Genomic DNA, 13,519 nt, shown 5'->3' on the forward strand with positions numbered 1-13,519 from the left:
CCAAGGCTGAGCTTAATTATTACATTATGTACAATGCTTACAATGATTCCGATGATTGTTTAAAACAATTGCAGAAGATAAAAAAACAAAAATTATCAAAAATAAAATAATAAATAAAAAAAAAATATAAAAAAAAAAATTAAAAAAAGAATGAAAATATGATAAAGTAAAACAATAAAATAAACTATTTAATTAAGACCATCATTGAAAACCTGCTGGTACATTAACATATATATTAGGTACAATTACCCAGTACTGTAATGTAAAGTTATGATGAAACTCTGTTATTAGCAAGTTTTTTTTATTCCATTTCTTTCTTTTGTTTGTCATTATAATTCCCCTTTTGTCATATTGTGCCTCCGATTTGTTTTCTTCAATAATTTAACTGATTATGTGCAATACATTTACACAATATGTAAAATTAGCGTGAGATGAAAATTGCTAAATATTTGTTAACTTTAAAACTTGTATAATTATCGGTAAAAAAAATATGTTATAAAAATAAATGAATGGAATGAAGAAAAATGAATTGTAAATAAAAAAGAGACATAAAAGAAACATTATATGTAAGCTAAATGTCCATGCCCATAGCCTCTCCATCCGTAGACATAATAGACATTAAAAGCCAAGAAAAATCATGGTAAGGATTATGATACATCGCATTCAAAAGGTTCCAATAGGCTTCTGAAAAATAAATACATATACATGCTGCGTACGAAACAAATTGGAATACACTACTTATATGAAAACAAACATAAACAGTTGTCTAATTGGCAATCATACCACATCTTCTTTTTTATATGGAATATCTGAATATATTTCTTGCTTCTTTTCCTATTTATGTGGTTGTTTTGTTACTGTATTTTATTCCAGAATGTATTTTAAACATTAAGAATGTTCCTTTGCAGATATATGTACTGTATTTTATTCAAGACTATACATGAGTTACATACATGTCGTGTTCAGTCCGTTCCTGGCACTTAACTTAAAGCATTTTCTTATTAAACTATTTCATTCAAAAGTTATACCTTTTTTAAACTCTCATTACAGTCAATATATGTCATTATTTTAGGAGACATTTTAAAAGGGTTAAAGATTGAATTAAATAATTTGATAAAAAAGGGTCTAAATAGGTTTTGATATGAGCGTCACTAAGAGTCTTATGTAGACAGATAAGATAAATTTATTTTATTAAAGTGTCACGTATTGATCTTACACAATAGTAAAACATTTACACAAGTACAATCACATAAAAAAAGATCAACACTCAGCCTAAAAAGACTTATGAGACACTGTAGACAAAACGCGTGGCTGGCGTTCCAGATTATAAGCCTGGTACATTTGATAACTATTTTTACATGTAAAGTCAAGGCTCATTTGTCAAAAATTCTTCCAAAACATGATTTTAGTCATTAGGAAGTTGATGTTGTTCAACCAGAGACATATAAAATATATATGTATCTTTTGTTCCAAGCTACCTTTAAAAAAAATGATAAATCGACAAATCCATAAATATCCAATACTAATAATTACCTTGGGGTCCTAGATGCTTCATTTGCGCGGGTACCATGTTACTGGTCGTACCCTTAACATCAAATACAAACAAAACTAAACAAAAAACGAGCGTAATCATCCTATAAAAGAAGATATTAATGTATACAAATTGGCGTTTGCACACACAATCCATTATAAATGACACAGTTTATATATTATGAAAATCTAGCAAGAGTGGACACGCTGAGATGGATCTCCTTCATTATTGATCTTGATTCATTTTATATCGAAAGTCATACATGTAAAGAAAAGTGTTAAACAACAAGATATAAGTAAAATTAACATTATTAATGATCCATATGAAAGATATCAAGGTCATATGAAACCTATCAGATGGACATATATAAAATTGAGAATGGAAATGGGGAATGTGTCAAAGAGACAACAACCCGACCATAGAGCAGACATCAGCCGAACAGTCCATTCATAAAAATTTAGTTAACTTATTGCTTTTAGTATATGCGATACAAAACTACACACATAACTGCTTAAAATTCTAAGATACGGACGACCACGAAAACTTCACCTTCATCAAATAAAGTCGAGGTTAGATGAAGCATGTCTGTTGTAGATAAATATGTAAGTATCCCTTATACCAAATAGTGTTATCATACTACTCTTAATAAGTGACAAATTTTATATGACAAAAGAAATATATTATATCTTAAACTCATGAAGTTATATATTCACTAAAAACTACTGTCATTAAAACACATATTTTTGAACCGATTATTATTATTTAATACTAAGTATCTCATTTTACATGAAAACATACAAAACATCATTTATTGTCGTCATATATTATATTCATAAAGTAAACTTACTTTATAATTGCTTTTCCAAAATCTTTTATTTTTCTTCTGTAACATAAACCATTTATTATTGTATCGTCTACCAAAGTAGTAAGTTCAGACGGTTGCACAGTCACCAGAAAATTAATATACAGCTGCTGGCAAAATCTAACACAAGATTAATTAGAAAAAGGTTAAAATATAATCACTAAAATATTTTAACTTACAATGTACGCCTTTATCAACGTTATGTCAAAAATTGTTTTTTTCTAAACAAAACAAAAAACAAGTTTATATAGCGGGACATTTGAAAAATTAAAATAAATCAAACAGATTTCGTCACAATTGTATCTTATATTTAAGGATTCTAAACTGTCTGCAATTCAAAATTTCTCTGCATATATAAGTTTCCTGCACTAAAAATATCACATATAAAGTTAATTAAAGTTGTGTACATATATCAATATATTCAAAATAAATTAATAGGTAGCAATTGATTTACCTTCTTGACAATAAAAAAAACCCTGCAAGAGTTTGATGTTACATAGCCATATTATACCGTTAGTTCTAAAGAAAATCCTCAAAGATGTGTATAACAGGCTGATAATTGTGTATTCCAGACACGCATTTTATCTAGAAAAGACTCATCTGTGACGCTGTCATCAAAAAGTGAAAAAGTGAGATAAAGTATAAATTAAAAATAAATTTAAAACCCACAATTCCGAAAGGTTCTGCAAATCACAGCTGATGTAACTATTATAAAATTGAGAAAGAAAATAGGGAATGCGTCATAGAAACATCAACCCGACCAAATGGCAACCACAGTCGAATGCCACCACTGGGTCTTCAATTCAGCGAGAAAATCTCGCACCCGGCGGCCGTCTACAGGTGACCCCTAAACTAAAATGTATGTTTAGTGAAATGTATAAATATCTATGTAAAAAGGCAGAATAGATCAGTAAAAAACAAAACATATAATTATATGCTGCTATGAACAACAGTAACGTCAAAGTTGGCATGATATTATGTGTAACATGCTGAATTTTAATCCAATCTTCTTCAATACACACCCATCAATTCAATGCAATCTAGAATTCTTACGAATTTATTCAATGTCTAAACAAGTTTAATATAAGTAGTCCAGATTCACTAAATCATATACCGACCGTGTGAGGGCTGTATAGTCAGTCAAGGTCGTAAAACAGTTCCAGTAGTAAAGCATCAAACTTTTTTGTGTTGTAAGCAACAAGTTCAAGTAATCGAAGTGCCACCATTCTATAGACCTCCATCGAACATTGGTTTATCACTATGTTATTCCAACAGTCATTAAGAATTAGCAAACCTTTAAATCTACATTGATTATAGCGGGAGATTTTAATTTATTTTACAAAACAAATATATTCAATTCCAATTTATGTGGTCCCTAGAAGGCATTTCAATTATTATGACAAAAGTAACAATAATAAAAATGAATTAAAACATACCAGCCTTCAACATTTTCATTGCTAAATTATAATTTAAAGTTACTACAGTAGATAAAAAAAAAACCTAACACACCTTGATGAAAAACACAACCAATAGTAGGACGCGAGAGGCAGCTGTATAAAGAGAAACAACTCTAATGTTATTCAAGTGTAAATAAACAACACCAAAAACACTTATGTCAACAGTTTAACAAATATGTAATAAACAGTCATAAATTAACAGTGACAGGTAAGCTATGTACTTATGTTTTTTCAAGGTTATTCATAGATAAGTTTTTTTTATAATTATACAATATCATATGTTCATATAATATATATGTTATGTAAACCACGATTGTAAAAATACATAAGTGAACTGTACAAAACAAAACTAACTGAAATGGGGGAATCAAACTGATAACAAAAATTCTATAAAATAAACATAGATTTCCATGTATAGATTAAACACTTAAACGGCTACCTATCATCAAAAATGAATTATACACAAAATATAAAAGTATAAAAGCTGCACAGATTTAAAAAAAACTTAAATCCTAAGTACAAAAGAAATAAACGTGCCATACTGGAAATACATATAGAAATAGATATGCGACAAAAAATGAACTCATTCAAAAACAAGTCAACAATCATTGACCCTTTTTTGTTGTCTAAAAGTTCCCTTCAATTATAGTGTATGAGTTCCTTAATATTTGTTTTTTCCTTTACGCGTTAATTTCTAAGTTTATAGGGGTGGAAATGACTTCTCCATACCATTAAGGATGTGTATTGAATTAGTTTTTCGAATTGATTCGTGTCACTATTCTACATTTGTTATATAGTTTTGAACTTAACTTTAACTGCTGGCGGGACTTTTTATAAAACAAAAGGTTGTAAAGAAACAATTGCGGAAATTAAGGGGGTTTAAAGTCTAAGAATCTAACAAAGCCAACGAAATTCTTCCAAGGCATTACCTTATTCAGGACAGACAAATCAGTAATAGCTTCTCTAAATAATGATGGAAATCTCATTATAGATAACGTTAAAAATGCTAGAATCTTAAGTGAGCATTTTGAGTCAGTTTTACATTTGAAAATAATGATTCTTTTTAGACGACAGTAGTTTACCGATGCTGAAATCATGTACATCAGTTAGAACGAGATAAATGACGGTAACAAACACCACCTGAGGGAATAACATAGAATCATATTCAAAACAGTGTGGTCCTGGCCATTGATTGAGGACCTAAATTATCCCATTGACTGGGACAGATTAGGTGAACGTTTGTCTGTAACGACCATTGCTCACTTCTTACTTATTATAGAATTTAAACCGTGGGTTCACCAAAGGTTCTTAACGCATTTAATAATAAAATAATTCGAAAAATTATTCAGGAATAACCTTTATGTTTTGATTTATATTATTAATATAAATCAACACATCGTATTATTCCGGATTCATTTTTCGAATTGCTTTATTTAGGTGTTGAGAACCTTTGGTGACCCCACAGATTCAGTGTCTTTAACAAGTACATAGTGAGCAGTGATTGTTACCAACAAACGTTCACCTAATCTGTCCCACTCAATAGGATAATTTAGGTCGTCAATCAATGGCCAGGACCACACTGTTTTGAATATGATTCTATACTAAAAAAGCAGCAAGACTGGCTGCGACGATAAGGTTGTACTAGATAAAATGGTATTTCCTCATCCAAATATTACAGGACTTAAAACATTTAAACACCTGGCATAACTATTTAAAATTATCAACCGCCATAAAGCCATCGCTTCAGAGAAATAGTATAGGACATATCTTAAATGAAATGCATGAATAGATACAACTTATAGTAACAATCATATAAAAAACTCGAAACTTGACATACACCACAGAATTGGAAGTATACTCATGCTGCACTATAGTTAAAAAAAACCCTTTCCTTGACTGAAGGTAAATGACAAATAAGTAGATTGTATAATCATTACAAACACCATCATAAATGATATAGAAAATAATAGCACCTTATATTTTTCCTATATGGCTTTATAACTATTAATTGACTTCATTTAAGCATTCGATAAGGTACATGTACCACATCTCAGACTACTAAATGCATTGAGTTTTCATGGCATTTATGGACTTTAAAAATGCCAACAAACAGTTGTCATGGGTGGAAATTAATTCAGCCTGGTTTTTTTTAACTAAATAAAGAACCTTCCATAAATAGTGATCAATACACAGTGACAGGTAATATATGTATATTTGTTTTTCAATGTCATTCTAAGATAAGGGATTTTCATAATTAAAAAAAAATATCATACATAATATAATATACATAATATGTAAACTACGATTGTAAACAACCTTTGGAAACTTTCCAAAACAAAACACACTAGATTGCTGGAATCAAACATATCATAAAAAATGCTATAAAACAAACATAAACTGCCATTGATATATTAATCTCCGTATAGGCTAACTATCATAAAAAATGTATTTTACAAGAAGAGAAAGGATAAAAGCTTCACTCATTTATTTATGAAACTTAAATAAAAAGTACAAAAATAATAAACGTGGGATACTGGAAATACATATATACATACGTACTTTAACCTATTAACAAACCAGGAGCCGTGTCAATGAAAGTATCCTAATACACTTATTTATGTAATCAATAAAATATGAAGTGAATGAAATCAAATAGATTTTGAACCATTTCTTTATATATAATTTTTTTTTTTTGGGGGGGGGGGGGGGGGTCTTGTTTGTTTTGAAAAAAAAGTACACAAAATAAAGGTTTTAATATATATTAATAAAACCATAATATATTAATAAACTGTTAAAATGAGAGAATAAATTTCTTTAAACGATTAATATATATTGGTTGTCTCAAAACATTTTAGAGGATATTGTCGTGCTGCAATTTTACTATATAAACTAGTTTTGTACTTGGGTCCACTCGATTTCAATTCGTAAACTGAATCAACATGAGCAGGAAAAGGTCTCCAAATTTCACCAAAATATAAATTATGCTGGCCGAAATCGAAAAACATAAGGGAATACTATTCAGCAAGCTGTCAAATGTTGAGAGACAAATAACATTAAGAAGAAGACATGGGATGGTATCTGTACCAATATGAATTCTTCAAATACCCACCACAAAAGATTACAGTTGAAGAAATAAGAAAGAAATGGACCACAAACATGAGCAACGCAAAACAGAAAGTGTCACACAATAGACGTGAAGCAAGAAAGACAGGCGGGGTCCTCCCCCAGAAGAAATTTCCTCCATGGAAAATCAGGTGGTAGAAATTTTCGGAGACACGCCTATAGATGGAATAGACGGAGGAATAGATACAGCATCTTTCACAGAAACGTCGATGGATTTGTCGATGCCGTCATGTTCATCTTCAAGAAGAAGCTCCTACTCTTCACCAGACGAATCAGTTTTTTTGTTTATTTTTCTTATAGTTCTTGGGTAAAATCGAGCGAAAAAAGGGGGAGGAGGTGGCGGCATGATTGGTTCAACACGCATGTCTTTGCACTTTTCCGCTCGTGATATGCCTGTAATATTTGCCACTGATTGTGATCATTAATTGTGATCTTTTCAATATTTGAAGTATATATATCTAATAACCATCTGTTTTGGATGCAACTGTTTGATAATCCACCGAAATAAAGATATATGGGTGTATATAGACCACAACGTTACACACACGAGCACACACTCACTCACCAACACACACACAGTAATCGCCAAAATATGTCAATCAACGTTTAATTTATTCTTTTTGTGCATTTTGTCGACTCAAAAGAGGGTCATTATGAATTCACTTTATGTTTAACTTTCTACTTTAGAACCATCAATTAGCGGTGCTACTAATAGAGCTACCCCTACCAGAAATATTATCACCACTGCATCAACCATGGAAGATAGTAGTACTAAGCAGCTTGTTCAAATAGAGAAAGGAAGGCTGAATATTGATAAGGAAAGACTTCAGGTAGAAAGGATTCACTGCGACTTAAAGAAGAAAAGATGGGACTGGTGAAAGAGAGACTTGAAGTTGAAAAGGAAAGACTTCGCGTAGAAAAATATAAGCTATATGTTGACCGCCAACGCCTTCAGCTGGAACAAGCCAAAGAACAGTTGCGTTTGGGGCAACTTGGTATCAGTTTGCAGATTCCCGAAAACTTATATTTAGATCGAGCCAGTGATCACGAGTGATAAAATGCTTTATCTATCATACTGATTAAATGTACTTTGTGTCATAGTTCAATATTCAATACTCATATAGTTATCATTTCAGTAGATAATTTACCTTATCTCCTTTGACAACTAGAAGTATACAATGATAATCGCTATACTGGTTTGTGTCGCTCAATCTTTGCTTTTCTATTTTTTGTGTTTTGTATACTGTTATTTGTCTTGGGACATTTTCTTTTTTTCTCGTATTTGCCATGTCTTTTGCAATTTGTTTTCGACTTGTGAGTTTAAATTTCCCTAAAGAAGGCTTTTTCTTTCTTTTAAAACTACAATGTGTTAATTCCTTTGTACCACCAAATGCAATGTTATTAATTGGTTTTATGTCTGTGAGGTAGTCATCCATGTTTCAGAATACAAGAATAAATGCAATGAACAACCCATACAATAGACGGATAAGATTTGTTTTTTATTAATTTTTGAATCTGTTATTTATCAATCTAGTACGAATAACTGCACCGTCGTTTTGATTACCAACATATTGCTGCCCACCAATGTTTCCTTGATCTCTTGGATTATCGTTTCCTGGAGGCAACGGAATTCTATTCTTAATACACATGTTGTGTAAAACAACAACAGCTACAATAATGTCACAACATCTGACTGGGCTGTACAACAATGTTCCTGCAGTGGTATCGATGCATCGGAACCGAGATTTCAACACACCAAAACGTCTTTCAACAGCACATCTTATTCTCATATGACAAGCGTTGTAACGATGGTCCTGTCTAGTTGTTGGGTTTATGACTGGTGTGAGAAGCCATTGCCGAAGTGGATATCCACTGTCCCCAAGAAGCCATCCATCGCTTATGCCCCCGTCTTCAAACATTTCACAAATCCTTGAATTGCGCAATGCAAATGCGTCATGTGTACTACCAGGCCACTTTGCTACAATGTTTAAAAACTTTAAGTTTGAGTCACAAACTCCCATTTCATTAAGCGAGTGGTAGTTTTTTCTGTTTACGTACAAATGTTCATCAACAGGTGGACTTTTGATTCGCACATGAGTTCCATCAACAGCACCAATAACATTGGGAAAATTCGAAATGTCATAAAAACCTTGCTTTAACGCTTGTAGAGATGCTGGATCTGTGGGCATCGAAATGTAGTGATTGCATACATTTTTCAACCATTAGGTGACGTCACGTGTAATAGTAGAAACACTAGCTCTAGAAATACGATGAACATCAGCATTTACCATTTGAAAGCTCCCAGTCGCATAAAATCTTAGGGCTACCATTAATTGTAATGACACGGAAATGCATTTACGTACGATATCAGCATCGTCTAAATAGTCTAATGGATTGTCTCTGTCCCTAATCACATTGTTTCGGCGAATATTATTCTCTCGTCGTCTTACAAGAACATATACAGCGGCCATATTTGTTGTTTTTATTTCAACTTAGGACATCATAACTCTTAGGACTATCCTAAGACACTCCTAAGACACCTATTCGTATATCCTAACTTTAGGACCAAATTTAGGACAAATCTTAACTTAGGAGACTTTCGTTAACCTGACTTAGGACTAAGACGTGTCCTAATACCATCCTAAGATACGTCCTAGTCCTAAGACCGCTTCGTTGACACGGCCCCAGGAACTCATGTAGGCCTTAGTCTACACTCCGAGACCCCTATTTGTTTTTTGTTTGTTTTTCTTTTATGTCTAACAGTTCCCTTTTTATCATAGTGTATTTATTTCCTTATTTGTTTTTCCGTCCCTTTCCCGTTAATTTCTATATTTAAAGGGACGGAAACTACTTGTCCATATTATTAGGGATGTGTAATGGGTCAATTTAAAACAAATTGATATACTTTTGAAATTTCACTGAACATTGCACATAAATAAAGGCAACAGTAGTATACCGCTGTTCAAAACTCATCAATCCATGGACAAAAAACATAATCGGTGTGACTAACTAAAACTGAGGGAAACGCATTAAATATTACAGAAGAAAAACGACACAACATTAATATGTAAAACATACAAACACGGACTAAGCAATTTAGACAAAAACCTATGAGAAAAATAAATAAAACATAAAAAATGAATACATGCATTTGGAATAGATAGGTACCGTGACACGTCTTATAGTAATGTAAATTCACACTCAAAAATAAGAGGAAACAAACGATACAACAGAAACACAACGTTAAAATGTATTACACACAGAAACGAACTATAATATAACAATAAGACTTTCTGCAGAAAAATAAAGTATTATATTTAGATCGATCAAATCGTAAAGTGACTGCAACAAATATGTTTTTCGTAGGGTAGTATCAAAGTGGGAAAAGGACTGGTTGATGGCTTTTCATCTCGACACAGTCTGTCGGGCAATAAAATCTAAAATTAAAAGCATGCGCATCTGTATCATCTACTAAATACCTTGGTAGCACACTGCATAATAATGTAAATGAGACATACGTTGCTTTTCAATATATATTAATAATTTAATTTTGAATGAAACGTATCTACTTATTGGCTGTTGATATGTTTATCAGCTCATAGACATTATTTAGTCATGTGACCGTGACGTCATCAACGTTTTTTCATTGTTAACTCCGCTTTAAAATGGAATTTGGAATTAAATTATAAGAAATAACTGTAATGTTGTTTCTGCCTATTCGAAATAACATAAAAATTGTGGTGCACACTTTAAAATAACCCGCTACGCCGGTTATTTAGGTTGCACCACATATCTCATATTATTTATACATAGACAGAAAAAAATATTACAGTCATTCCATCTAAATATTTTTGTATCGGTCACATTTTCTTCAAAAGCAAGAAAAATGCATTTTACCCCATTTTAGTCATCGTGACTTTGTTTCTTCACGTACAAGGAAATGAAATACAAAATATCTATAAGATACTTTGCAACTCATGCAGCCCAAGTTTGGTTGAAATTTGATTCAACCGTTTCAAAGGAGAAGATTTTTTTCAAAGTAAACAAACAAATTAACAAATTGTGAAAAAATGACTTTAAATGGCAATAACTCCTTTGGAAGTCAAATGACAACTCTAGTCATGTAAAAACTTATTTGTGGATCTTACTATGCTGTGACGTTACGCGCGACGTTCGTACATGTAAGCGTAACACAACGTCGCGAATATTTCGTAACGTTCAAACCAAAACTTCGATTGAAACGTTGTTTTTAAGAAAGTGCGACATTCTTGTAAGACTCCACAAAATCGACGTTGCTCTTTAACTTCTTATTTACAATTGATGCTTTTTAGATTTTTTAAAAATTAACAAAAAGAACATTTTACAAATTTATAAAATTCTATCCTTATAAGAGCACTGATAAGCAAAAAGTGTCGTAAATTTGAGTTGAGTTCGTTTTTACGTCAAAAATAGTGGTGCGACAACCTTGTAAGCCTTTGAAAAATCGCTCACAAATTACCATTTATCATTTTTGTGGATATTTGTCTATAATTTCATAAATTTAAGCAAATAAACATTGATGTAGTAATTAAAATATAAAAACTAACCTTTTTTCATTTTAGACAAATGTTTTTGATTCTCAAATCTGGAATCCCATTCCCCCCGTGGGACAGATTTGCCCTTGTAGCATGGAACGCTTTTTTTTTTCTATTACGTCATCATAACGCCACAAAAACGCATCATACAGACAGAAGGACCCTTTCTGTTAAATAATGTAAAAAAAAACGCTTTTCAAAATATTAAATATATAGTTTTAGACGAAAATCATAGTTTAGTGTTTACAATGAATGAAGTATGTTACGCGGGACAGCCGTTTTTTTTTCAATGAAGCTTATCTCAAGCAGCATAAAACATATTCAACAATCATTATTTTCATTTTTATTTAAAAAAAAAATTTTTTTTTTAAAATACTTACAATAGCAATGAATATGATATCACAAAATTATATATTTTGGACTTGCATCTTGCCAACTACACCGATTTTCCAATGAGATACGAACATCGCGCGTAACGTCTGAACATTTTTGCTATTTACAGTTTATCTTTATCTTTATATTTAATACTAATCAAGACAATAACTGAAAACAAAATAACTCATCAATTCAGAGACTATAACCAAAAATCAGATATCGATATGGCTGATAATTTCAGAGTAGGTAGACTTTGAGCTAATAAATACTTTAACTTCTTGCCTGATTTACTCTAAATGCTTTAGTTTTGAGAGATAAGACAAAAACTGCATTTTACCCAATGTTCTGTTTTAGCTAGTGCAACAATATTTTCTTAGGAAACAGAAAATAAAACTCTACCTTTATTATAAATATCCTAAGAATCATTAAGCTTAAGTTTGGATCAAAATATGACAAAAGACAGCAAATTTTTCTTAAAATTACCAAATTAGTAGCAGCAACCCAACAATGGGTACTTAAATTCATCTGAAAATTCCCTGGTTGAGAGGACTTGACCAGATCAACATTTTAACCTTTCACCAGATTCAATTGTTGTTTTTATTTTGTGTGTGTACATGTTTTTTTATTTTTTATTTATTTATTCTGATATTTGTTTTGATTGCGGGAGCAATCCGAAGAAAAGGATTTCAATTCTTAAATCCCCGGCTTGTTGTTTTGCTGTGATTCTGTTATGCAGGTTTTTTTAACCAATTTTTAGTTTATTCTTATGTTGTACTCTTACACTTCTATCCCAGGTTGAAGGAAGGTTGAGTGAAACATGTCTTTTTTGTGATAACCTTACCACATTCCTTGTGTGACTGTCTAAATTCAAGAGTCTGTATCACATGTAATTCAGCTGTTGTCGTTGGATTGTCTATCATATTTGTTTGTATATAAATTATGCCATTTTTTCTGTCCTTTGAATTGTTTTACATTTGGTCTCAACCTGTGTCAGGGTTTTTTATAGCTACGGTATGGTTTTGTATCATTGTTTAAGGCGCCGTACGGTAACCTGTATGCTACTTACGTCTATATCATTTGGCTTCTAATGAACTGGTGTCTAATTGGTAATCATACCAATATCTTAATATTCTAATATAATCTACAAATCGATCAATTTTATTTTTTTGGGGCTGGTGTAGATTGTATTTTTAGGTGGGTGTATAGCGCAACAAAATTTCAGTATAGAGTATAGAATCCTGACAATTATATGATATGTAAAAAACCTTTTGTTTTAGTGTTGTTTTGTTTCTTCTTCTGTTTTCCAAACTTAAACCATGTTATCTAGGCGTTTGAAATTTAGTAATGCGTTCTTTCATTACCACACTACACTACTATTCACAATGATGCCAATATTGATTCTTTGAAAACAGAATACAAAAAACAGGAACAAAGGAAAGTTTCAATAGATAAATTTCATTGTTAGAGATATTGCTTTGTACTGAATAGACACGCTGAAATAACTGTCAATAAATCATTCGAACCGAAAACAAATATAGACTTCGAGAGGAAAATTCAATTCTTTTTAAATGCAGCATAGATCGAAATGAAGCACAAG

General features: G+C 31.5%; 1 protein-coding gene and 1 long non-coding RNA gene across 3 annotated transcripts; both read right to left on the bottom strand.

Moving 5' to 3' along the window:
* Positions 1-204: 204 nt before the first annotated feature.
* LOC134704911 (uncharacterized) lies at positions 205-3,937 on the bottom strand. 2 transcript variants are annotated; one of them, XR_010105433.1, is made up of 5 exons: positions 3,830-3,937; positions 2,905-3,001; positions 2,379-2,513; positions 1,534-1,634; positions 205-684 (listed from the first exon to the last, which is right to left on the bottom strand). It is a non-coding gene; the product is annotated as an uncharacterized LOC134704911 (long non-coding RNA). The 2 variants fall into 2 exon arrangements; XR_010105434.1 differs by lacking the exon at positions 3,830-3,937 and adding an exon at positions 3,416-3,636.
* A 4,538-nt stretch (positions 3,938-8,475) lies between these two features.
* Positions 8,476-9,299, bottom strand: LOC134705610 (putative nuclease HARBI1). Its single transcript, XM_063564333.1, has one exon. It carries the CDS (start codon positions 9,160-9,162, stop codon positions 8,476-8,478), a length of 687 nt encoding a protein of 228 aa, XP_063420403.1. The 5' UTR covers positions 9,163-9,299.
* Between the last annotated feature and the right edge of the window lie 4,220 nt (positions 9,300-13,519).

Source organism: Mytilus trossulus, chromosome 2 (assembly GCF_036588685.1).
Source record: "Mytilus trossulus isolate FHL-02 chromosome 2, PNRI_Mtr1.1.1.hap1, whole genome shotgun sequence".
Lineage (NCBI taxonomy): Eukaryota > Metazoa > Mollusca > Bivalvia > Mytilida > Mytilidae > Mytilus > Mytilus trossulus.